Source organism: Crocodylus porosus, unplaced genomic scaffold (assembly GCF_001723895.1).
Source record: "Crocodylus porosus isolate Cpor-Errol unplaced genomic scaffold, CroPor_comp1, whole genome shotgun sequence".
NCBI classification, from domain to species: Eukaryota; Metazoa; Chordata; order Crocodylia; family Crocodylidae; genus Crocodylus; species Crocodylus porosus.
The window spans coordinates 12,334,807-12,360,711 of NW_017728949.1; the positions used below are offsets into that span (position 1 = coordinate 12,334,807).

Here is a 25,905-nt window from a genome sequence, read left to right on the forward strand (position 1 = left end):
GCCCTTTAAGAAGAAAAAAAACCCTAGACTTGCCAGTTCCTGCCCCCACACTACACCACGTCGCGGACTCTTCCACAAGCCCCCCGAAGCCCCAAAGCCACTGCAGGAACTGGTAAGTCTGGAACCAGCTGGGGGTAGGGAAGCAAAAGGGAGGCAGGGGACATATGCAGCACAGTTCACCTAGGCAGTACAAGTGTGATCCACCCCACCCCCACCCAAAATCTAGCCCATGGCTGCCCCTGCGATGCTCCGCATGGGGCCAAGCTTTGCCTGCTCCCGTCTGGGGCAGCACATGCCATGCTTCCACCCAAACCACCACCAAGCACACAGCTTCTCAGTGGGGCTGCAGCTGCCCAAGTACTGCTCAGCTCCTCCACTTCCTCTTCTTGCTATGTTGTACTGCACGAGGCAGCAAGTAATACAGGGAAGGGTGGTGGTCATGGGGACATGTGCCAAGCACCACCCATCCAGCCAAGCCAGGGGATGGCAGCGGGGCATGTTGGGAAAGGAGAGGGGTTAAGCTGCAACCAGGCAGCTCCTGCCCCAGCATGTAGTGCTCCAGCTCCTTCCTGGCTGCCTTCCACTTGATTGCCCACAGGCAGCTGCTCATCATGCCAGGCAGGTGGAGTGGGTGAAAGACAGCCAATAGCTGGGGTTAGAGCCCTGTGTGCTGGGGCAGGAGACGCTCAGCTGCAGCTTCCCCCTCACCAGGCTGGGCGTGGGGTGACCATCATGCATTCCCAAGGCCACCATTGCTTCCCCACACTACCTGCAGTCTGGAGTGGCACAGCAGGAACAGGAGATGGTGGAAGAAGCTGTCAAAGATCAAAGTCTTTGATTTCAGATGCCGATGGCAAAAGGTCAGATGGCAAAAGGTCAGAAGCTAACACAACAAACTCTGTAATTGTAATTTATCCCTCTGTATTAACAGTGCTACATATACATACCCCTGTCTGTGCCTCATTTCAAATTACTTGAGCTCCCATACAAGAGAAAGAAACTGACCTTGACAACTCAGCACGAGAGATATCTGTACCTACGGTGACCAGATAAAAATGAAACTAATTTAATGAAGTTGTAAAATTAAATAATATACTATGCGCGCCATCCTGTGACCAAACAGAACCAGTACCACCCAAGTAAAAATAACCCCCCTTTTTATGAAACCTGAGCAAACAAAGAGAGCACAAGTGCCAACTCGTTAATTATTCATGCCTAGCGTATAGTAATTGGTCACCTCTGGCAAATATAACTTTGAAAGAACTTCCACCCAAGGCAGAGAACTGTGTTTACACTCAAGAAGAACAGATTGTGCATAAATATTATCTCTCCGCCTACGTATCGTTCTGGTGTATCCCCATCTATCTCTCTATCTTTGTTGTAATCTTTCTTATCAAGAGCTCTCGGTAATCTGCAGACTGCAACGGCTTGTGTGAATCACTCGGAATCCGTAACAAGCAACTCTCTTACCCACCCTGTAAATGCTGGGTAACATGATATCTGCATGCTGTAACTGAATAAATCAACTCCTCTGCCTACGCTGCAGCACATCAGTAGCGTAAGTAAAATAAACTTTCTGTATAACGCTGTGTTTAAATCCTCTGACTCCTGCCCACCGTTATCACCTACCTGTCCGGTTATAAATCCCCCTCCTCGCGCCAAGCCGGTCGTGCCGACCCAGGCTCGCAGGTCAAGGGTGCACCAGCATTAGGGGCGCGACAGAAGCGTCATCAGCATCATCACTGGAAGCGGTGGGAGTCAAGCTGTAGACAAGCAGCTGCACCAGAAGCAGCCCCACTGGGAAGCTTTACATGTTGGTTGGAGCCAGGACTGTTGACAAGTGCACAAGTGGCCCTAGGCAGGAGCGGGTGGGGCTTAGCCCCATAAGGAACACCATGGGTTGGATGGGGGCAGGGAGGAGGGTCAGACCACACCTACACTGCACTGCCTGGGTGAGCTCTGCTGTATGTGCCCCCTGCCCCACCCCCGTCACTCCTGGCTGGCTCCGGGACCCAGAGTACCAACTACCCCCCACTACAACATCAAAGAGGCATAGCCAAACCCTTGCTTCTCTCCTGTCTGATCCTAACCCAGAGACTTTCAACTGGCCTATGTCCAGTTTTATGCTGGTGCTCTGAGCAACCGTATGGCTCTTTTATAATGAGCAGCAATTCCCCCTCTTCTCCCCTGCCTGTCCTTCGTAAATAGTTTGTACCCATTCATGACAGTGCTGCCCCATCCCCCACAGGCACTGCTGCCCAATTATCCACTGACCCAGCTGCTACTGATTAGAAGTGAGGTTTAGGGGAAGTGGCAGCAGCACGTCAGGGCAACAGCACAAATGGGGGATCAGGCAGCATGGAGGGAAAGTGGCAGAGGAGATGGGATAACAGGCAGCAGGAGCACAGGCATGGAGGGGCGAGTAACAGTGGAGCAAGGTGCAAGGGTCAGGCTGCCTACGCCCCCTCTGTATGATTGCAGACAAATTTTAAGCAACTCTCCAATAGTTAGACTCTATACATAAAAAACTGTAACAAATTTATAATTTTCCATTTAGACACTCTTATTATTGGCAGTGGTGTTAAATTCAAAGACATCTTGAATTTGGATAAATATGGTTTCTGAATTTGGCTACAGACAGTGGTGATGAGATGGATTCTCTATAGAGACATTTGTACTTCAATCTGTTTTCTTCACTTGAAATAAACAATCAGGTTTTTAACTAAAAAAGGTATGTCTGCCAATATGGAATGGTCAACTGAAAAAAATTCTTTTCTTCCATTTCTGAAAGCAAGTGTAGTAGAAATCTTGGGTTAATAAAGAAATCCAAAGTCTGTTACTGCCACTTTAAAGTTTCACTGTACATCCTTCCTCACTCCTTCAGCTGCTATTAAAAAGTTTTATAACAAAGTTGATTATTTGAAACTTATTCCCCAAAATGTCCAAAAGCCGATTTCTTGAACAGTGTGTAATTTTTTGAACTGTGTTGCAGAAGACAAAAATCCCTCTACATTTTTCATATTTTAATTTTTAAATTCCACTGCATTTCATGTAGGCTGGAGTGTTTTCTGATGCTTTTATACAAAGTACTTTCATTCTATAACAGAACTTCAAAAAGTTTGAAGTCTGTAACTGACTAAATTTAGCCAAACTTGCTAATCCCTACTTTATACCACAGCCAGAGAAGTACAGCCTTATAAAAATTAGTTATTTTTAAAAAGCTATATTCTACAGGCATGTAATGTATTGGCAACAGGCATGATTTTATACTTGCAGCTGCTGACACAAATAGCAATACCACAGTATCTAATGACCTACCCAGTGTTTCACTAAATTGGTGACAGTCTTGATAAAACTGTGAAAGCCTCTTGTAAAGTGACCAATATGGATCAGATACAATAATCCCATACCTTTGTTATATGTGCAGAAGTACAGCAAATGACCAAGAGCAATAATACTTTTTTAGATCAGTAAAAAGTTTCAGTTATGAACTCAGATCAGTCTTTTTACTAACTTGCAGTACTCTGCCAAACTCCAAAAAAAAATCTTAAAATAATCTTGCAGGTAAGGTTCTTTGAGTAGATGTGATATCTTTTATGCTTACGAGTGCAGTCTCTCTTCTTCAGGCACAGGAACTTTAAACAAGGACAATAACTTCTATGTTAAAAAGAAGAAAGAAGATATAGGGGGGTATGTGTATTTTAACCTGGAAAGAAACAACTTTGGAATGGATTGCATGCACTGTACTAAAAGCTTTTAATTATTATATAGCCAGGATTTCCAAACTTAGTTTGAAAATAGAGAGTCACAGTTCAAATCTACTTACACCACGTTGTGGGAAGCTCCATGCAAGAGCAACAGCTCAACAATGCTCACATGACCATTCTTGGCAGCATCATGAAGAGGAGAGTCATTGTGATACCCAGTAGTGTTCACCAGCGCTCCATGCCGTAGTAATAGTTCCACAACTTTCTTGTGCCCATGATTACAGGCCTCGTGCTAGTCAGTGAAACCAACAAGACAAAATTCATATGAAGTCCAGAATTTAAAAGCAGATGCTTGTCGCTATGAGTGAACACATTCATTTTCAAAGCATATCAGTCTGGCAATGTTCAATGAACCTACTGTATTACATTTTGATAGTACAACAACAATCTCTAAAACTGGGCAATAATGGAAACACAAAACAGGAACCACCTTGCATGCAAGTAAGACTATAAAAGAAAAGTCTTCCTAATTAAAGATCAGGTCAAATGTACTTTCAGGAAAAGAATTTAAAAGTACCTGAAAAGGGACTAGTACTCTATCCTTTTCATGTAATTCAAATATGCACAAGTAAGAAAAATCTCTCAAATGCGCATGCTAAAATTCATATTCTACTACCCAATGCATTTCAAAGTGATAGCTTCTACGGATCTAATGGAATTAATCAAATTATGTATAAGAAGCCACCTTTGCAAGCTGCCTTCCAGTGAAAGGCAACAAAAATGATTACAGGGCTGGGGCAACATGACTTATGAGGATAGGCCGAAGGAACTGGGCTTATTCAGTCTGGAGAAGAGAAGACTGAGGGCTGCTTTAATAGCAGCTTCCAACTACCTGAAGGGTGGTTCCAAAGAGAATAGATCTAAACTGTTCTTAGTGGTGGCAGATGACAGAACAAGGAGCAATGGTCTCAAGTTGCAGCAAAGAAAGTTTAGGTTACATATTAGGAAAAAAAATTTCCAAGGGTGATAATGCACAGGAACAGGTTACTTGGAGAAGTCATGAAATCGCCATCCTTGGAGGTTTTTAAGACCCGGTTAGACAAAGCCTTGGCTGGGATGATATAGTTGTGGTTGAACCAGACCTCCTGAGATCCCTTCCAACCCTAATTTTCTATGATTCTAAGTACAATGGCACTAAACTGGAAAGACATTTTCTACTCTTAAAAAAATATATATATATAGGCTAAAATTGTCAGATCTAAATCACTGCTATGGCAGGAAAATATCAACACGCTGGAAGAAAAGTGTGAAAAGCCAAGCCAAAGAGCTCCTAATGAGACATTAATTTCCTATAACTTCATATTTAGGTTACAAAGGGCATGTCTACACATGCACTTTAATGTGCAGTAGCCTATTTTACTGTGCATTAAAGTGGCTCATATAAAACTGTGCTATTATGTTAATGCCTAGTAAAATAGGCTACTGCGCATTACACGCCACCTAAAAAGCATGCACTTGTGCTACTGCACATTAGCACAACCTAATGCATATTAATGCACATGCAGACATGCCCAAGCATGGGGATGGCAAAGAACTGTAAAAGAATAAAAAAAAATAAAGGAGAAAATAAAATGTTGACTGAAATGTCAAAAAAAAGGTCAGGAAAAAAACCAAAATGTACTGATACCCACCAATGGTGTCCATCCAGCATGGTCTTTAATATTAGGGTCTGCTCCATTTTTCAGTAGAAGTTCAACAGCTGGTAAGTCACCCTAAAGTGGGGAAGGTAAGAAAATGCCATCAGTAAAAATCTTAAACATACAACGTGCAAAAATGAAGTAATCGTTCTATTGCAGCATTTTCATTTCAAGCAAGTCCAGGTTTTTATTTAGAAATTGTCAAGCTGACAAAACTCTGTGTTTGGTTTTGTAAACAAACTATTTATCTGTATGGTTTAGTCAGAAATACATACGCATTTTATTTAAATCAGGAGCAGACTATATAAAAACCACATTTGATGGTCTAAATAATTCAAAATATAACGGAACAAAATTTGTGCAGATTGCAATCTACTTGCTAGAACCGACTGCAAGGATTAAAAGCAGGGACATTTACCCAAAAATTGCATGTCCTTTAAATCAAGAATTTGGTCAAACTAATCTAAACAACCAGCTAAAAGCATGCATAGGTGAAACAGTTTTATGTGCCTGACTTAAAAGGGTCTGCATATTTTAGTCAGACAACTCAAAGAAAGAGCAAAGGAAAAGTGTTCCTATTTAACATTTCAATTACTATCCATGTTAAAACCTCTAGCGTCCTTATCTCATTGGTAGTTATTCTACCATAATAATTTCATTTCCACTCTGGCAGAACACTGTACTCAGGTTTTACTGAGGTATACGGATGGAAGTCCTGTAAGAAGAGGAGGGATACTGGAAAAAAATGTATGGGAATAGAAAGGGAAGCCTAAGAATCACCAGAGAGTCTATAGAACTGGCTACAGGCTTAGTGTCCACCTCTCCCAGCCCACTCCCTCCTTACTAAAGCTGTGCACAGGAAATCTGCACACACCAGGTGGGATAAAAACCAACAGTTTTTTTTAATTTTAAAAAGTGGATTTTAATTTAAGTTAAGATTTTTTATTTAATCATAGTTTTTGGTTTTTTTAATGCTTTCTTTTTTAAATAAAGCTACTATAAACATGGTTTTAATTTAAGATGCGTTAAAGATTAAAAAGATATCATCATGGAATAGGGATTATAACTTTTAATTATATACTAATTGAGACAATATATTCACATAACCTTTTCAGAAAAGTTTTATAAATAGGTCACAACAAGCCATGGACTATATTAGGGGCCCAGGCTAGGGTTCCCAGAGGCACCTCTATAGATTAGTCCATATCTTCTGGGTGGACTTCTTAAATTCTCATAAAAAATGTTTGAACAAAAAAGTATAGTTGTAACTACATGGAACTATCATATTTTTAATGCAGCTGTGGTATCAAATAACAGCTAAAATAGGCAGATCTTCCTTTTACAGTTTCAGTTCTAAAGTAGTACTGAGTGCAATGTGTAATACTAAATGAGCAGTGCTGTAGTGACTGCACTGACTTCTGTTAAGCAGGACCCATCCTCAACGTACAGGATGCTGACTATCCATCTTTAACATTATCCTCGCTGTCTATAGTTTCAGAAGCATCTACTAATGATACCACTGTTCCAGTCAAAAGTATGTCACGTAGTATATCACTTTTAGCAAAAAGGAAAAAAAAATCACCACCATCCTCCAGAGAGAACCATAGATAAGTCTGAAATAAGAACCAGCAGACTAGAGCAAGAGATAATTAATGAAAAAACTGCTCAGTTTGTTTACGTTCCATATGGTTGAGAACACACACTTCATTGGCATGGTTCAGTCATTATGACAAGGATACAGCCCACCCAACAGAGCAGGTATAGCAGACACATTGCTGGATACAGTCTATGAGAAAGAAATTGAACAGTGTGCAAAAGGTCTAGAGGGGAAAATTGTTAACCTGAGTCTTGATGGGTGGAGCAATGTCTACAACGATTAAGTAATATGTGCTTGTTAGGGCTGTGCAAAATTTCGACAGGTGTTTCGTTTCAAAGCTGTTTTGACATCCCTATAGTTGTTTTGAGTTTAGCCCCGGCGAGGACAGCCCCATGGCTGGAGGCTCCGCAGCCACTGGCTCTCCCGCCACCGGGCTGAGCTCTGTGGGGCTGGCAGAGCCACTTAGAGTGCAGCCCTGGCTCTCCCCCACCTCCTGCCACCAGGCTGCAGTCCAAGCAGCTCCACCAGTGCCACAGAGCTGAGCCTGGCGGCAGGAGGCGGTGGGGAGCCACTGGGCAGGGCTGCGCTCTGAGCAGCTCTGCCACTTGCTCTCTGCCGCCACCTACCATCAGACCCAGCTCCATGGGGCTGCAGAGCTTCCAGCTGCCGGGCTGTGCTTGGAGCCAGGGCTGTGATCCATGTGGCTCTGCCAGCCCCATGGAGCTCAGCCTGGCGGCGTGAGAGCCAGTAGTGGAGCCACTTGGAGCACAGCCCAGTGGGGAGAGCCAGGGCTGCACTCCGAGTGGCTCCACCAGCCCCACAGAGCTCAACCTGCCCTCCCAAGACTGCCGGACTCCTCCGGGGGGGGGAAGGGAGGGGGGGCCAGATCTAAATGCAGGATGACAGAAGGCTGCTGCTGCTGCCTGGGGCCAATAGCAGCACTAGTCTTCCTGGTGCTGGGCATGGGCTGCAGCCAGTACCAGTCCCAGGCAGCAACCTCCTGTCATCCCCCACACAGATCCAGGGGCCTGCACCCCCAGGAGGAGTTTGGCACAGCCCCTTAGCCCTCCCAGTGGTGCAGGCCCCCAGATCTGTGTGCAGGATGACAGGAGGCTGCCAGCAAGTGACACGAGTTTTGCTTTTAGCAGTTGTAGGTGCAATTTCCCAGAAATCCCTCAACCTAACTTCTTGAAACTTGGCAGGCATCATGCCGTCAGAAAGGGCTACCATCCCTGAAATCTTCATCCAAATCAAGCAAAAAATGACAAAATTATAGGCATTTTCATGATTCCCCATTATAGCATATGGGCAAAATGTTGAAACGTGTTGAAACAGAGGAACAGTTTTGACAAATGTCTGGAACACAGCTGTCACAGACAATGCTGTAAATGCATCAAAGATGAGAAGAAATCTAGAAGTGAAAACACCCCCAAGCTAATAACATGGCTGCAGCACTCATTTAATGCACCTCTTAGCCAAAGACTTCAGTGCTCCAGAAATAAAGGTTAGTGTTGTTGAAATTGCAAAATACTTCTGTAACAACCACTTTGCAGAAGCTGCTGTAATGCTGGAACCAAATTAAGTCTCCCACAAGACATGCTAGAACTTAACAGCGGACTGTTCTAAGTGATATACTGAGAACTGGCCTAATCTAATGACAATTTGTGAACAAAATTGTGACAAAATAGATGGAACTGTATGGCAGACAAGAAGTTGCGCCTGCCACTATAAGAGGTTTAGCCAGGCTGTGGAGCAGCCTCAGGTGCAGTCAGGTCCAATTACTTGGTCACATGACTGCAAGGGGCTACCTGACTGGACAAGGGCTGGGCAGCCAGGATATAAGCCCAGGCCCTAGGAGCAGAGCCAGCAGTTACATCTAAGGAGTCAGTGGAACAACATCACACAGCCTGAGAACAGCAGCTCCCAGAATAGCTAGAGGTCAGAACAGGAACTATGGGGATGAAAGAAAAGCCTCCCCAGTGAAAGACAACAATGGGGCACCATAAAGCCTCAGGCCTTGCTGCCTTGTGGATACCCTGTGGAGGGGAAAGGCTAGGGGAGCACACCCTGACAGTAAAGCACAGGGCCCAGGCCCATAGCATGGGGACTGAGAGGGACCAAGGCCCACTGAGGCCTGAGGCCCAAGGGGTGTAAGGCCCAGGAGCTCAGTGAAGGGCAGAGTAGAGGCCTGCAGAAGGGGCTAGGAGGCCAAGGCTCACACAGTGGAGCCTAAGGCTAAACATGGGCCATAGGCCAAGTGCAGCTCAGCAAAGGGGCCAGGAGAGTTATGGATGACTTGGATGCTATCTGCGAGGCATAGATCACAGTATAGGGATGGTTCGGAGCTGTGTATTTGGCCCAACAGCAGGGCCACAGTTAAGGCAGCCTGCCGCATTTAACAACCATTATGGTAACATCAAAAGTGCAGCAGGCAAGGCAAGAAGGACTGCCCTAAGCAGGGGGTAGGCCAATAATGCGAGTAGCCCACGGGCAGAGCTTGTAGATGCCCACCGTCACAAACTGTCGTAGTCAGAAGTTCTCAACATTGGGCTAAAGACAAACATAGAACATATGCTGACTATCCTGAAGCTTACTTCTGTAGCCTTGAACAATGTGCAAGAAAATTACTGTTTTATTGCTGATGCTGTTGAAATTTGGAAGGAACTGAATGAGAACTTGAAAAGAGAAATACACAATGACAGAGTTAAATTACAGGCATTAAAAAGCAAAATGGATCAGGCACTATCTCCAGCTCATTTTCTTGCCAATATTCTCAATACTCAGTACCAGGGTCAATCCTTAACTGCTAAAAAAAAGGGGTTGGCTATGACATGAGCATCTAGCAATCAGCCCTCCATAATACCAACTGTAATAAATTTCAGGGCTAAGGGTGAACCATTCAAGAAATATATGTTTGCTGACGAGGTTTTTAAGAAAGTCACACCAGTAAACTGGTGGAAGTCACTTAAGCACCTGGATCCAGAAACGACTGAAGTGATAATAATCCAGTAGCTTCTTCTGCAGGTGTAGAAAGAATATTTTATTCCTTTGAACTAATTCATTCTACACTGAAAAAATGCTTGGGAACTGAAGAAGCAGGAAAACTTGTCTTTCTTTTCTAATCTATGAATAAATAGGAAGAGGAAGGTGAAGACTGAGTTTGCTGCATAACCCAGTATTTTAAGTGTCTCATGTTGACCTGGCTGAAATAATCTATTTAAATTTTGTTAAAAAACACCTTTCACATTTGTAACTAAAATAGTTAACAATTCAAAAATAATATCCTTGTTTTGTTAAAATAATTATACACGTTTGTTGTTGAAGGAAAATATCCAAAATATATAAGCATGTTGTTTTAGTTAAATAAAACAAGTTAAATGCCTATTGTTTTTGGTGACAGTTGTTTTCCTCCTAATACAGCGTGGCAAAAATATCCCCCAAATATCCATGATTAATCTAGTGAATTGGAGGTAGTTCACCTCCCAAGGACTTCACCAGTATCTGCTTCCATTAGCTTTGGTAAATCAAATAACTAAATCATAATTCAGTTCTCTGATGTAGATGCAAAATTAATCTGAAAAATATCAAAATAAATCACTGCTTTAAAATGTATAGTGTATACTTTCTAAAAATGTAGACCAAGTTGTGAATAATATGTATTAAGGGTATATCAAACAACTAGAATGCAGTTGATTAAAATCGAGGCTTCCTGACCATTAAATCATGATTTAAATTGATTTGATTTAAGCCAAAGCCACCTTGACATGCACAGAAACAGGGAAGAGAGGGACATGAGACCAAGAAAAGATAATTAAGAAATATAATGGGAAAAGGGTTAGGGTGATGTGAGAACTTGGATCTTCTCTATATGGTCAGCAGCAGGCAAATTAGACAGAACAGGCATGAACAGACTTCCATTCAAGTCTGCTGATATGCTCCAGAACTGAAAATTTCACTCATGAGGATAGTCAGGGCTTGCTGCCAGTGCCCACCCTCAGATGTGCTACGGACAGGCCTAAAGCAGCCTCAAAAGCTACCTTCTGGCTCTGCAGCACATTAGCTGACCCAGGCAGGCAAGGCGTACTTAGTTCCCTCCTCCACAAGATCCACCACTGGCACAGTGCAGACAATTCCTTAAGCACCAGAAACAGTGAGGTTCACAGAAGGTAAAGGGGAAGAGAAAAAATTAGTGTACAATGGAAGACAAAATTAGAAACCTGCACAGACACAACATGGAATACAACTAAATAGGCAAAATGAAGTCTTCTGCACCCATGGCAACAGTTAGAACACAAAAGGATGACAAGTCCAAGTTTGTTAAAAACAGGGAAAAAGGAATCCAAAGAGATTTAAAGCCAGTGGCTTATCACCAAAAATCTCACACTTTCTTTTAATGAGCTGTTAAAAACACTCATAAATCAAATTATAACAGGGGCTCTAGGTTTTGTGCTGTCAGATAGTATTAATTGAAGCATATCTTGACCATTATCTAACTGTTCCTTACAATTCACCCTTTTTTTTAAAGGATAAATGAACACAAGAAACAAAGTTGAGGTCAGCACTGAACTAAATGAAGGACAGACTCAAACCCATTTTATGTAATCAAGGAAAATTTGAAACAACAAAGATAGCTTTAGTACAGAAAGCTAGACACTGAACTATGTTCAGAGAAATATCGAGGAAAAGGAGATCAGCAGAATAAAGCCACTGGACTTCAAAAAAGCATACTATAACAAACTCAAGGAACTAGTGAACAAGATCCCCTGGGAGGCAAGTCAGAGAAAAGAGAGTGCAGGAGAGCTTGCTGTATTTTAAGGAAGCCCTTTTAACGGTGCAGGAGCAAGTTATCCCAATGTGACAGAAGAATGAGAAGTGCAATAGGAGACCAGCCTGGCTGGAAAGCAATCTCTCCAATGCATTGAAACTCAAAAAAGGAATTCTACAAAAATCCTACTTGGTCATATTTCAAAGGAAGATGAGAGTATCCCACAGGTAAGGAGAAAATCAGGAAACCAGAAGCACATTTTGAGATGAAACTGTTAAGAGACACAAAAGGCAATAAAATGGATTCTGCAAGTATGTCAAGAGAAAGAAAAAAAACAAAGAAACCATTGATCTCTCACAGAATACAGAAAAAAAATCTAGTTATGGATGATGCACAGAAAACTGAAGTATTTAATGCCTTTTTTTTTATTTGTGAAGCCAAAGTAAGACAGCTATCTGATGCAGTTGGAAGCAAAGATAGGGAAGGAGACAAGTGGTGTTGAGTAATGGTGGAAACACTTAGAGATGATTAGTTAGAGTAGCTAGATGCTTTCAAGTTCGCAGGGACAGATGAGAGGCACCCTAGGATACTGAAGGAATTAGATGAGGTCATTTCAGAGCCCCTGGCTATCCTCTTTGAGGACTCACAGATGCTGGGTGAGGTCCTGAATGATTGGGAAAAAAACAAATAAAAAGAAAAATGAACTGAGGAATTACAGATGAGTCTATCTGACCACAATACCCAGAAAGATCACGGACAGGTCCTTAAGAAATCTACTGCAAAGAACCTAGAAAAGGACAAGGTGATCAGGAACATCCAACATGGCTTAATCAAGAGCAAGTTATGCCAGATTAATCAGATTTCCTTCTGTAAGGTAACAGGCTTTGTGGATGGAAGAAGAGCGGTGGATATGATATTCTTGCTTGACTTTCTAAAGTCAAAGTACATCTCCCACAACTTTCTTATTAACAAACTAAGGAAATACAGACTAGATGAAATGGCTAGAAAGTTGGATCATCATGCTGAATTAACAGTCATCAATAAAGTGCACAGATAAAGATTTTTGGGCCAATACTGATGGCCTATTAACAAGCCATATCTGTTGATACCGATCCAATTGCTAATATGCACCTGGCACCTCGGAGAGCAGCATCAGGCTTGTAAGTCTGTTGGGGGGGGGGGGGAAGGGCGTGGGGGAGGGAAAAGGCTAGAATAGTTTAGTTTGGGATGATTCTGCCTTGAGGAGGGGGCTGCACTAGATGATCTTCCGAGATCCCTTCCAGCCCTATTTTCTTATAATCATAAGTGACAGGAATGTTAACTCACTGTGCATGGAAAATAATGACAATCATTAGCTTTAACTCTAGTCACCTAAACCTATATCTCAGAGGTATAATTCTATGGATTATATTCAAAACATGGATGGCCCAAAACCAATTAAGGAATATGCTACTGTGACAAAAGAGGCTAAGTGGGCTGAGCACTAGGGGTGCACCAATAACGATTTGCTTGGCCAGTACTGATGACCAATGACTGATTAACCAGCCATAGTCAGCCAATACCGATCCAATAGCCAATTGAAAGGAATGCAGTCCAGCAGCTTTGAGAGCAGCATCCAGCTGGGGGGAGGGGCGGGGGGGGAGCAGGGGGCAGAAATCAGATCAAGAGAGACAGAGAAAGACAGAGTAAAGAATAGTCCCAGGGAGGATGAGAGTAGAATCCAAGGAAGAACACAGGGAATCAGAACGGCACAAAAAAGACTGTTTTGAAGCAGCCTGCAGGACTGTTTGGAGTGTCACCACTCAGATATCCCTCCCCTTTGAAAAGCAGAAGAACCTCCTCCTTGCCAGGATCTAACCAGAAACAAGGAACTGTCAGAGTTGTGGGGGTAGGGGTGCTACAAATTGCTGAGAAGGACCAGGGTCTCAAAGCCTGGGGCTCACCCTCCAAGAAGCCACACCAGGGCTGGATTCAGGGGGCCCACAGAGGAGAAGGAAACTGAATAAGGCTGCTTCTTGGGGACTGCAGAGGTAAACAGAAGCAGCACTGTTGCATGATACCTGCATAGAGAACTTCACCATCTCCAGGAAAAACGTGTATGGAAGCCATGTGCCAACAGAAGATATTCAGAGGCATCTGACACAACAGTCAGTATTAGATATATATATATATTTTTTTTTTTTTACTGATCATGAGTGCAGAGCTAAGTCTCTTTCAAAATTAAGATGGCAATTGCATACAACATGGTATTTTTGCAGTGCTCCCTTAAAGACAGTTAACATTGCTAGTAAACAATACAAAGTTCATGTGGGCATTAGGTACTACCTCAGCTTCTCAGTATGTTAACATTCATACTAAAATCCATAAAAAGCCATTTTAATTTTTATTGCAATAAATTTTTGCCGCTGTAGACAAATAAAAGTACTGTCAACATGCACAGAATGAAAAATGGTTGGTATAGAACTAGAAAACTATATTTCTCAGTTTACAATGGAGTTCGAAGTGGTTTTTTTCCCCTCCTCCCCTGGAAACGATGAGAAAAAAAATCCCATTTTGTCACCTCAGCGGTAAATGGAACTCTTCTTTCTATAACTTGCAATTGGCAATAAAAGTAATGGGAACAGGAGAGGAGCTTTCATTCCAATTATACACATGCACAATGACTGAACAGCCACTGTCAGTCAGGATTAGAAGTGATGCATTAAGAACACTGTTCACAGCCTAGAGATTGAAAGAGGAAATATAGCCAGAAATTAAAGTTTGAATTCGAAGTTATAGGGCTTGTAAAAGATATTCTTCAAGGGTTTTTACTGCTCTGCACCTTTAAGAGGTTCTTAAAATGAATTCAACTAGTTTACAGTGAATATTTGTTTGAAAAAGAAAAAATGCAAGATAAAAATCAGCAGACCAGATCCTCAACTGGCATGCAATAGAACTCAGTGCCACCAGGTCCAGGCAACATCTGCAAGTGATCTGGTAAAGCTGTTAAAGATGTACAGTACTTAACTAAGCACATGGACTTCCTGACTTCAGTAGAAGTCACATGCTTATAGATGTGCTAAGTATTTCATAGGACACAAGAGGGAATGCTCAGCACATGGCAGGACAGAGAACCTCAGTTTCATAGTTGGTAGGGTCAGAAGGGACCTGAGCAGATCATCAAGTCCAACCCCCAGCCATGAGCAAGAAAGAATGCTGGGGTCAAACAGCCCCAGCTAGGTGATTACCTTGCCTCCTTTTGAAGACCTCCAGGGTCAGTATTGAAACCCATCCTGTTCTCATCCATCCACCCCTGTGACTTGTCCAGATCTCATTGCAGCCTATCCCTCTCCTCTAGTGCGCCCACTTCTCCTCACATCTTAGTGTCATCTGTGAATTTGAACAAGGTGCTTTTCACTCCCTCATCCAAGTCACTGATGAAGATATTGAACAGTGCGGGCCTGAGGACCGAGCCCCGGGGGACCCCACTGCCCACATCCCTCCAGGTCGAAAATGACCCGTCCACCACCATTCTCTGGGTGCGGCCCTCCAACCAATCAAAAACCCATCTGACCAGGCAGGCATCGACAACAGTCGCCTAATTTTTTAATATTATTTATATAAAATATAAATCATTCATTTATATATTAAAATATTATCCACTTCAATTTGGAAGGTGAAAATAAAATGTTTTTGAAAGATAAAAACTCATTTCTATGAAAACAAAACAGGAGTCTCCACACATACATACACAGTTCTTGTTTCAAGAGTTATCGTTCTAAAGTTAACGAAAAGGCCCAGAAAGTTTTTTTCTGACACTGAATGTAGGTTAAAGTTCTTACAAGCAGGCAAAAAATGAAATTCACTCGAGTCTAATTCTTTTTAGGACACAAATATAAAGTCATTAATCACATCACTCCATGGTATTTAAACTGAAGCATGGTCACACCACATATTGTATGCCTCTTGATGCTTCCCCTAGTGCTCTGGAACAAATAGCTGTTGAAAATAAACGCTGGGACAAATTTTGCCTGATGCTTTTATATTTAGGAAGAAAACGAAGGTCACTTACATGGAACTCGTATCAATTCATATCTACTCAGAAGAAACAAGGGGAAGTATTTTTTAAGCTGATCCCTGGGACTGTAAACAATAGCAGTAAAGAATGGCAACTTTTGCTCCCCCAACTTTTGACTTTTGCTACAGCTTAAGGAAGCACCAAAGAAGCACAACAAGACAGACAATAAGGTTATCTGTCCAGTGTAACATTCTGTCCAATGCAGAAGCAAGCAATGCATTGGTTTACATGGGGAAGGATATTTTCACAGCTGTGAACATTTTAAAATAGAAAATTTTGATTCTGCTGAAGGCATTTGCCCAAAACCCTTCCCCTCTTGGCTTAGACAGAGATTTTTTGTTATAGTCCTAATATCAGTCGCATCATTAAGCTAGTACAGATAGATGGGTTTAAAAAAAAGGATAGCAATCCTTTAAGACTATTTTTAATTTTCCCAGTTTTTCCCTTCACTACTTCCATTAGCCCAAAATATTTTGCATCTTCCTTATAATAACCAATAAGCTAATAAAGATATTAATTACCAACTAGGGGAAAATAAATTGTAATGTAAATTAGGGTGTCACACGAAGAGAATGAAAGCATTTCCTCCTCTCTACTTCTAAAGCTTCAGGTGATTTCATTACGTTTTAACTAAAAAACAAAAGAATGTACTACATCAGTGGTGGCCAACCTGCAGCACATGTGGTACCCAGCAAATCAGGGAGGGGACGTGTAGCACAGCGGCAGACTGCACAGGAACAGAAAGCAAAGCAACAGATCGCAGAAGGAAAAGGGATCCAAGTAGCACTCAGAGGGTATAGAGCTAATCTGTGCTGTGCCTGACCAAAATACTGGCCCCACTGTGCCACATGATCAAATGAACAAGTTAGTCCCTTCCTTTCCCTAGCTTTTCCTACTTTATCTTTTATATAGAACTTGCATTAAGTGGAGAAAAAAGACAGATGAATAAGGGAGGCCTTGTAATAACAGCAAATGCTGACTGACAGTTTCCAGAAAACAACCCACTTCTCACCTTTCATTTTCTTAGTTTCTGCACAAAACCATGTACATTTTCTAATGAACATGGTAGTTCAGCACAGCTGGTTGAAACAAAAACCAATGAAACAAAACAACAACCAAGAACCTGAGGCTAAACTTATAACCAGGGATCCTGGTCTTCTCTTTTTAGAAAATTGCAAATTTAATTAAAAGCCTCCAAATTCATGTTTTTCCGCGATTAAAATGAAATGGTATGATATAGACGCAGGTAGTCCTCGACTTACAATGTTTCGAGTTACAGCATTTCACACTTACGTTTATAAATTGACACCCTGTTTCAACTTTAGAATGCCAGTTTTGACTTACAACTCTTGATCCAATGCAATGCCACACCAGTGAACAAGTTCACTGCATTGCTTATCTCCCTGGAGAGCATCTGTCCAACCTTCCTTGGACACTTTCTTTAGGAAAGCAGACAAGCCTCCAGAAAAACCTGCAGCCAAGACTCCTGAGAAGACTCCAGCCAAGAGCTCTTTTAAAAGTCCAACCAAGAGCCCTTCAAAAAGTCCAGCAAAGTCACCTCAAAGAAGTCCTTCCAAATCTATATGATTGCTACTTACAATATAAATATATTAAAGGTAGCTATATTACTCATCTATAATTGACCGAGTACAGAATTCTGGGGTATTTTTGGTGAAAATAGGGTATCAGACCTTGATTCAGGAACCAATCCCCCATTTATAACATTATTTCTTATGAGAAAATTAGTTCCAAATTCCAATGTTTCAACTTAAGACGTGGTTTTCAGGAACCAACTGTGTTGTAAGTCCGAGGACTGCACACACACACACACACACACTTATACAGGTATCAATTTAACACATTTTATTGATACATTTACAATTTTAAAGCCATTTAGAAGGCTACCAGTGCCTCAATCATTATAATAAAATAAGTTCTAAATACCTGTATATTCTGGCATTTGATTTTTTTTTTTTTTATCATGGAAAACCAGAGCTTTCCCTTCACTCACCAGGACGCGAGTCCAGCTGTGGCTGTTGCCCTGCTGTTCTGTGGTGCTGAGCAAGCCTGATATGCCAGTGCCCTGCTCCTGTCCATGCTGTTGCCCCTCATTCTCAAGCCAGTCCCCATCCCCAGCCCTGCCAGTGCCCCTCACTCCCAACCCACAGCCCCCTGGCCCTGCCTGTGCCCCACACGCCTGACCCACAGCCCCCCGGGGCTGCTAGTGCCCTGCACTCCCAAACCAGTCCCCCTGCTTGTACTCCCAAGCCACAGCTCTCCCAGCCCTAGTGGTGCTCCCACAGCTCCCTGCACCCCCCCCAGCCCTGCTGGAGGGCCCCCCGTTACCCCCCTTCCGACCAGACCGGGCAGGACTGCAATGGCTCTGACTTGTACAGGTAGCAGCAGCTGGCCCCAGCGCAAGCTGGAGGAAGGACAACGTGAGGCCTGTGGCACTCCTCTGCCCTGGGCTGGGGCTCCCGTGCCAGGCAGCCTAGCCATGACTTACCTGCACGCAGCTGCCGTAGTGCTCCCACCATGTTGCCTGGCTATATGTCACCCACATGAGGGTGCATGCACACATGCATATGGTGCCCTGTCTCCAATCACTCTCCCTCAGCTCCCCCGCAGCCCCAAGCAACCCCCTGTAGGCTGGCAAGCTGCAAGCCTGCAAGAGTAAACTTGTGGTTTCCCCACATTTTTTCCCCTTCAAAGGAGAAAATCTGAATTTTCCCATATTTTTCTGCCACACGTGGAAAACCTGGATCTTTTCTTATAACAAAGATAAGCAGCAGAGCCTAAGCATAATAAAAATACAAGAGATTAGAAAGAATAGCACGTTTTTCCTCATATTTTAAGTGCATTTCTAATAGTTCTGCTATATTTGGAGTGGCTCCATATTTGCTGACATACATTTAAGTCTTCTGTTGATTTTAATTTGAAAATCCTAAAATTTATTAAGTACAATCCAAGACTAACCTTAGCTTTACTACAGCATATGAATTTAAAACATTTAATCAATTTCAAGGGAGCTAGAAGTTTCAGTTGTGGCATTCACTTCTGAGTCACCCTGCTATTCGAAGCGTTTTTTCCAAGTAAATTCTCTCTCAGCCAGCAACTTATTTCCTTACTCCAGCAACTCTAGAGAGCAGTTTTAAGGAAAGTTGATTGGTTAGTTGATGTTCTAGTTGTAATGGAGTAAGTTATTTTATAAAGGAATTAACCTCAAATGCTATGAACAAAGATTCAAGTGGGCAAATAATAGATCTCCCTCAATCTTCAATTTGATGTATTATACAGTATATAATTGGAAAAATAGCCCAACTGGATACAGGGAAAGTAAGAACTCCTGCAGGCTCAGAAAGGATTATACAATAGTCTTAGAATTAAATTCAAGTACCATGATGTGAAAGACCCAAGATCTCAAATATGGGCAAAGCCTTTAAGAAATCTTCTAGTCAGATGCACAGAATAGAAAATCCCTGGAACAGAGACAGGATAGCTGCCAGGTAACATTTTTACTGGCAGGCAAGTCCTGATTTATTCCCTCACTGTTCCTTCAATTAAACAAAACAGGTTATCTCAACACATAAGTGTGCTCTCTGTGTCTAACTGTTGCCAGCTCAGAACATAAAGATCAAAATCATTTTCCATATTATGTGCTAATCACCTTCATCCCTCCCATTCCATTTGAGTTTACCATTCCATCCTCTTCCTGGGGCGTGTACTGGGAATGCTGCTTTGGGAAGTTTGCCCTAGAGTTTCTCACCTTGTGGCACTAAAGCAAGCCTGAAAATATAGGCACAATCTAATTTGAAAGGAAATTTATAAGGAAAGGACACTGGGCAAATTAATACACTCTAGTAACTACAAGCTGAGATGAAGGGTTCTGTGGTTTTAACCACTACATGCGGAAGGCAGCCAGTTGTTTGAAAAATTAGTAATAAAATAAATTTTAAAAATTAAGATGTGGTAGGATTCAAGGGAAGTAGCACTTTCTATACAAGTTTGCATTATTAGTAGTAGGCACCCAGTAGATCACATTTTGTACTTTAACTACTTGAAAAATTTATTTTAACAACTACAGAAGAAAACAACTGTTTACTAGGCAAACAGTGACATTCATTTTAATTTATTATCGTAGTTCAGCATTACTCTCATTTACTCCAGTGCCTTTTTCAGATCCATTTTGCTTTTAGTAAGTTTATTATTACTTTAGGGTAGTAAATTGGGAAAGAGCCCCTCACACTTCTAGCTCAGATTGGTTTGGAAAAAACACAATATACTTAATTTTAATGTCAGATAATGTTGCTAATTATCTCTTTTAAAAAGACAAAAACTGTAGAACTCAATTAACTTCCATTAAGTGCAGTGTATTAGGTCCTCCAAGATAATGAAAATAATATGGATTTATTTTATATTTAATGAAGTCCCTGAGAATTAAGTTTTATTCTCTCTCCTGTTTCCCCCTCCCCACAAAAAGTTTCCATTACAATGCATTTGAATTAACATGGTTAAATGAAGTAACCAGGAAAACTTTAATGTGAAAAATGTAGGGAAACTCATTCTGCTTGTGGAACTGAAAGGTTATATCATGTCCACCCTAGTCTAAAATTATCTGTTACTTGAGAAGTCAGGTACATGGATTACTCAATACACTCTGTTCTCCCTCCCTGTTTTTCCCCCCATTGTGTTACTGTGTTTTCAAAAGCACTTTTGCTATGCGTGTCTAAAGCATCTAGCAGAGATCATTCCTGCCCCAGACCTTACAATCTAAAAAAGCAATAAAGAAAAGGGAAGAAAGAATTATCCCACGTTGCAAATGAAAGAACCAAGGCTCAGAGATTAACAGTTAGCTCTTCCCAAGTATGCTCAGCCCACATACTCCCACTTGCATTCACCAAACCCAAATATATATGGCAGTGAGCAGCAGATGGGGAGTGAGACCATTCACTCCCTCCACTTTTCTGGGTTTGGCAAAGTGCAAGAAGAAGGCTGGCAAGATATGCTCAGGATTTGTCTATACAGTGTCCCTAAGTGACTTGCCTAGAATTACATGAGCAGTCTCCTGTAAAACTAGGAACTGGATCCAGATCTTCCAAATACAGCTCAGCACTGTCATTAAAAGGGCACCCTTCTTTTCTCAGGCAAGGTTCTTTAAGCAGAAGTGACATCTTTTATTAGATCAACTGAGTAGTTGGAAAAAAGTGCTTAGCAAGCTTTCAGATGCAAACACCCTTCTTCAGACCCAGGAAGTCTATGCTGTTCTGAGACTCCAAAGAACTAAAAACTTTTTTCCAACTACTCAATGGGTCCAATAAAAGATATCACATCTACTCAAAGAACCTTGCCTGCTTACGTCTTTAGACCGACACGGCTACAACCAAAAACTATATTCTGAACTTTGATAATTGCACTTTACTGATATGTCACTTGATTTAACCACAAAGTAAAGTGTATGACAACGTATCAATAGAGGACAACGGTCTTAAGTAGGTTAACGTTTTAGGACAATCACTCAATCTACGCAGCACCAGAAGATAGAGAAGGACAGTAAGCACACAGCATTTTAATAAATAAAAGGAATCTGCTGAATGCATGAAGTGAAGCAACAGTAGTCCAGAGGTGACTGCTGTGAGCTCTAAAGTCCTATAGCTAAGGCATATAATTTTTTCCTCCCCAACTAATTAGATATAATTTCAAAGAAGGGATTTGTATTTCTAACGCATAGCTTCCACCTCCATTTATATAAGTGGAAAGTTCTTTTTCGTAAGTACAAATGTGAATTACTAACACCATGAAATGGGAGCAGTTATTTATCAAAAAATTCTTAGCCTCTACAACTTGAAATGTTGTGTGTCAAGATATTTACAGGTAAAGTAATTTTATTAATAATGCTGTATTGCTTTTATGTATAATTTAGCACAACATATATTTAAATTGCCAGTGCATAAAGCATAAGCTTTCTGAAGTGACCTCAAAGAGAAGAGTCACCAGATTTTTTTGCTCTAACTTATTCATTTAGTGCATTTGATAGCAGTTTGACTAAACACAGAAAACAGTTGCAATGACTACACAGGCAGGTTCTCCTATCTGGATGTATTTCACACAGCAACAGAGGGAGAAAATTAAAAAAACAGGCATGTGCAATTCTGCTACCAGAGACGTTGGCAGAGGGATTCACTGACTGTAAACATCAGTTAAACTAACAAATTTCACTCACAGGTGAATGGACTACATAAATGTAAAGCATCTTTAAAACAAGTGGAAAGAACATTCATCTCTTAATTCTACCCCTATCACTCATCAGATTACACCCTCCTCCCAGTTAGGAATACAGAAAAATAACCCCAGTACATACCATGTCACTGCTATCTAATAATATGTATTGACAAAAAAAATTTAAATTTTTCCTATTTTTAGAAATTGCATATAAAAATGATATTAAAGGAACGTTACTGTTACAGCATTCCAAGTTCTTACGCAGAATTTAGGAAATACCAAAAGTAAGGTATTTTTGTGCAAGATTGGTTATAGCTCAGTGGTTCTCAACTGAGGTGCCAGGGCCCTTTTCCAGGGTGTTGTGAGCCTCTTCCAAAGGTGCCACAACGTGTGTGTTGCCGCAGACAGGCTGAACTGCCCCATGCACTTCCTGCAGAGGAAGACTGGGCAGCAGTTGAAGGTGAAGCCCACAATCTTCTTGCAGCACTTCTTGGTCTGAATCTACATGCCCCTCCAAGAAACAGAGGCATGTTTGGCAAGGAGTGCTGTCCTTCACCCCTCCATTTCCAGGAAGAGCATATAGAGTCAAACCAGGAAGGACTACAGCAAGAATGCATGTTCCAAACTAGCCTGCTGCTCCACCCATCCAGGGCAGTCATTTGAACTGGAAATGTAAGGCTAGGCTGCAAGAGTACTTCATACTGCCCATCCAGGGATCCAGGCTAGGCTGCCATAACTCTTCACACTGCTAAGCCAAGGGAGTCAAGTTGGGCTGTACCAGCCCTTTGCATTACCGGGAGGACCTGGGTGCAGAGAAACCCAGGGCAGGTAAGACCACCCTCCTCCCAGAAAACCCCAATACAGGCAGGAACACTTGGCAGCACCCTGGTTAAGAAGCACTGAAATAAGCAGAGGCAGCACAAGAGTGGTTCTCTGTCAGGTGGCCCACCAAACTCAGAAAAGTTGCACAGGGGTGCCCTGGCTTCAAAAAGGTTGAGTGTATCACTACTATAGCAAAGAAATCCAGCTACAGTATCAATCTGGCTATTGAACAGTTTCACAAACCGATTGTTATGCCTACACAACAATAGCGGCTTTAAATATCCAAATTAAACTCAGTAACATCAATCACACAGCCAACACTGCACCATACATCATCTTATTCTTTTACGTAAAAAAGAGGATATTGGTTTCTGAAAGCTATGTGAAGGATATTCCTATATGATTTTGGAACATGCACTGAAACCCACAAGGACAACAATCTAAAATAATTCCACCAAGAGTCTGGACAAAGTCAGAACTCATCCAAGAAATCCCCTTTTAACCTATTAATCAGAACAGGTTTTATATATATAGAACACAACTATAAAAGCCGGTCTTGCCTCAGGAACACAAGACATTAGCAAACATGCGAAAGCAAGAACTTTTTAAAAAATTGCCTAAAAGTGAGCTTTGATCCAATGTCTTCTGTTTCAAAAAAATATACAGAAAAACTTGAGAACAAAACCTTCCAAAAACAGAATGCAGGAAAACAACGCTACAGTCCTACCTTAATAGAAGCAACGTGGAGCAAAGTCTCTCCTTTATGATTTCTTTTGCTAGTTGTGCTCTGGGCAGGGTACTTCTTTGACACAGAGGGACTCTGCATAACTGCCATTTGATTACAGTTTTTAGGAGTGGATGGAGTAGATTCGGCTTTTGATACCAAAGAGCTATTTATTTCTTTAAAAAACGACAAGTTTTTTGATTTTGATATGGAGCCACCTGTATGTTTATATACGGGAGAAGAAATATCAACTAGACTGTCATCTTCATCAGCCAGAGGCATATTAGTACAGCAATTCTGTGGCGACTGCTGGGTGACCAACTGCCTACTGGTGCTCTTCTCACTTGTTCTACGTCTTTTAGAATGAGACAAAGCAGGTGATCTTGATTGCTGCCTTCCACGTTTTAAGAGAGTCGCTTTATTTCCTCCTGGTAGGGGTTTACCTGTAGTAACATCACTCTCAATGGTATCTTCTGCAGGACATGCAACTTTATTGCTGTCGTTATCTTCCACAGGTTTTACTTGTGTGGACATTTCCAAGTATGATTTGCTTCCATTTTTATCAAAGTTAGTTTCCTTTACTGATTCCTGTCCTAATGTCTTTTCAGTACTCTTTGGTTCTGGGGTGCAGGAAACTAATGGCTGACTGCAAAAGGACACCTTTTTTCCATTGAATTCATCTAAGGCTTCTTTTTCTTCAGGTCTACTGGCATCTTTCTGCTTTTTCTTCACTATACCCCATACTTTATTGAAGTCTGCTAGGCGTTTCTTCTTCAGCTTTTTTGTTAATCCCCGTGCTGTTTTACTTTGCTTACAAGTCTTTTCATGAGAAGGGGAAGGAGAGAAATCATAAACAGAAGGTGCATCCTTGGAAGCTTTATCAGCATTGGTCACCTCCTGATTCTTGTTCAAGATGCATCTAATCTTTCTACTGCGTGGACTGAACCACATTTTTATCTGCTTCTTATTTCCCATATCTTGATTATCTCTTATTGATGTGGACAAGTCTTCTCCAGAATCTGGTGGGAGAGCTGGATCTGAAGGGTAACAAGATGGTAAAAAAATTGAACACTTTTTGTAGAACACAATCCTTACACAAGTTATTGAAGAAAAGTCTGAAATACTGTGCTAATTAAATACAACTAGTCTTGGTCATTTTAAGGATATACGAAAGGCTGAACCCATGAAGCCAAGCAGTAGGCCTAAAGCCATCTAAATTACTGGAGTATAACTCTTGTAAGCACTATGAAGGGTATGGCTGCAGGGTGTCTAATCATTTCAACCAACCCTCCAGGTTAAGCAAATAGTAAATTCTGCAATTTAAATTAGATGAGAAAAAGTCATAGGCTTGAGAAGCAATTATTAAATGAGTTGCCAAAGCTCCCACTGACAAATGCCACCGAGGCCTGAGCTCTGCAGGCTGGATCTCGCCCAGAAACAGCAGGCTGCCAAGCCCTGGTTTATATGTGTGGGATTAATCAGAGAGAAATTGAGAGCTTCAGAAAGCACCTACTACTGGTGCAATCCCATCCTCCCCCCACTCATGCTCCTAAGAACTTTTGCTTTGATGTAACAGGCTGCCCACAGGCACCATCTATCTCCTACCTTGGGTGTTGTCAAAGAAAAATCTTTGGTTTCAGATGCCAATGGCAAAAAGGTCAAAGGCTAACATAACATATTTTATCATTATAGTTCCGTATCCAACCCCCCCCAAGCTTAGATGTAAAACACATGCGCAGTCAATCTCGCATGAAACCTGAGCAGAAATGAGAAACACACAGAGTCTGTTCACAGTTATGATTGGCAGTCCTGTATTTATTCATGCCTGGCGTGTTGTAATAGGCCACCCTGCAAGCTATAATTTTAGAAAGATTTCTGCCTTCAGTGGAGATCTCCATGCATGCCCAGGAGACATAGCCAGCAATTTGGCCAGTCGCTGAACTCTCTCCCCGCCTACGGTAAAAATTTTCAGGCGTATCCGATTTTGTCAACTCGTCTGTTCTCGTCAAGAGCTCTCGAAAGCCTGCTGACCAAAGTCACCTATATACTTTGCTTAAAAATCTGTATTACTTAGTTTGTAATCTGAACAACAAAATATCTACAGTGCTGTGCTAAATAGCTCAACTTCTCTTTTTACACCGCGCAACCACGACTTCCTTCCTATGCTGCATTCTTCTGTAGTGTAAGTAAAAATAAAATTTCTGTGTAACCAATACGCTTTAAACCTCCTGACTCCACTCGCTTACCCACCTGTCTGACCACCTTACCCCACCCTCGTCCAGTCGGTCGTGCCGACCCAGGCTCGCAGGTCAAGGGT

General features: G+C 41.8%; 1 protein-coding gene across 1 annotated transcript in view; it reads right to left on the reverse strand.

Annotated features, from left to right (window-relative positions):
* Positions 1–25,905, reverse strand: part of BARD1 (BRCA1 associated RING domain 1) — a 78,456-nt gene that overhangs the window by 33,782 nt on the left and 18,769 nt on the right. The window contains exons 4-6 of the mRNA XM_019554350.1: positions 23,592–24,625; positions 5,399–5,479; positions 3,827–3,999 (exon numbers count right to left, since the gene is read on the reverse strand). Coding sequence (XP_019409895.1) covers positions 3,827–3,999; positions 5,399–5,479; positions 23,592–24,625 — 1,288 coding nt within the window. The remainder of the gene's footprint in view (positions 1–3,826; positions 4,000–5,398; positions 5,480–23,591; positions 24,626–25,905) is intronic.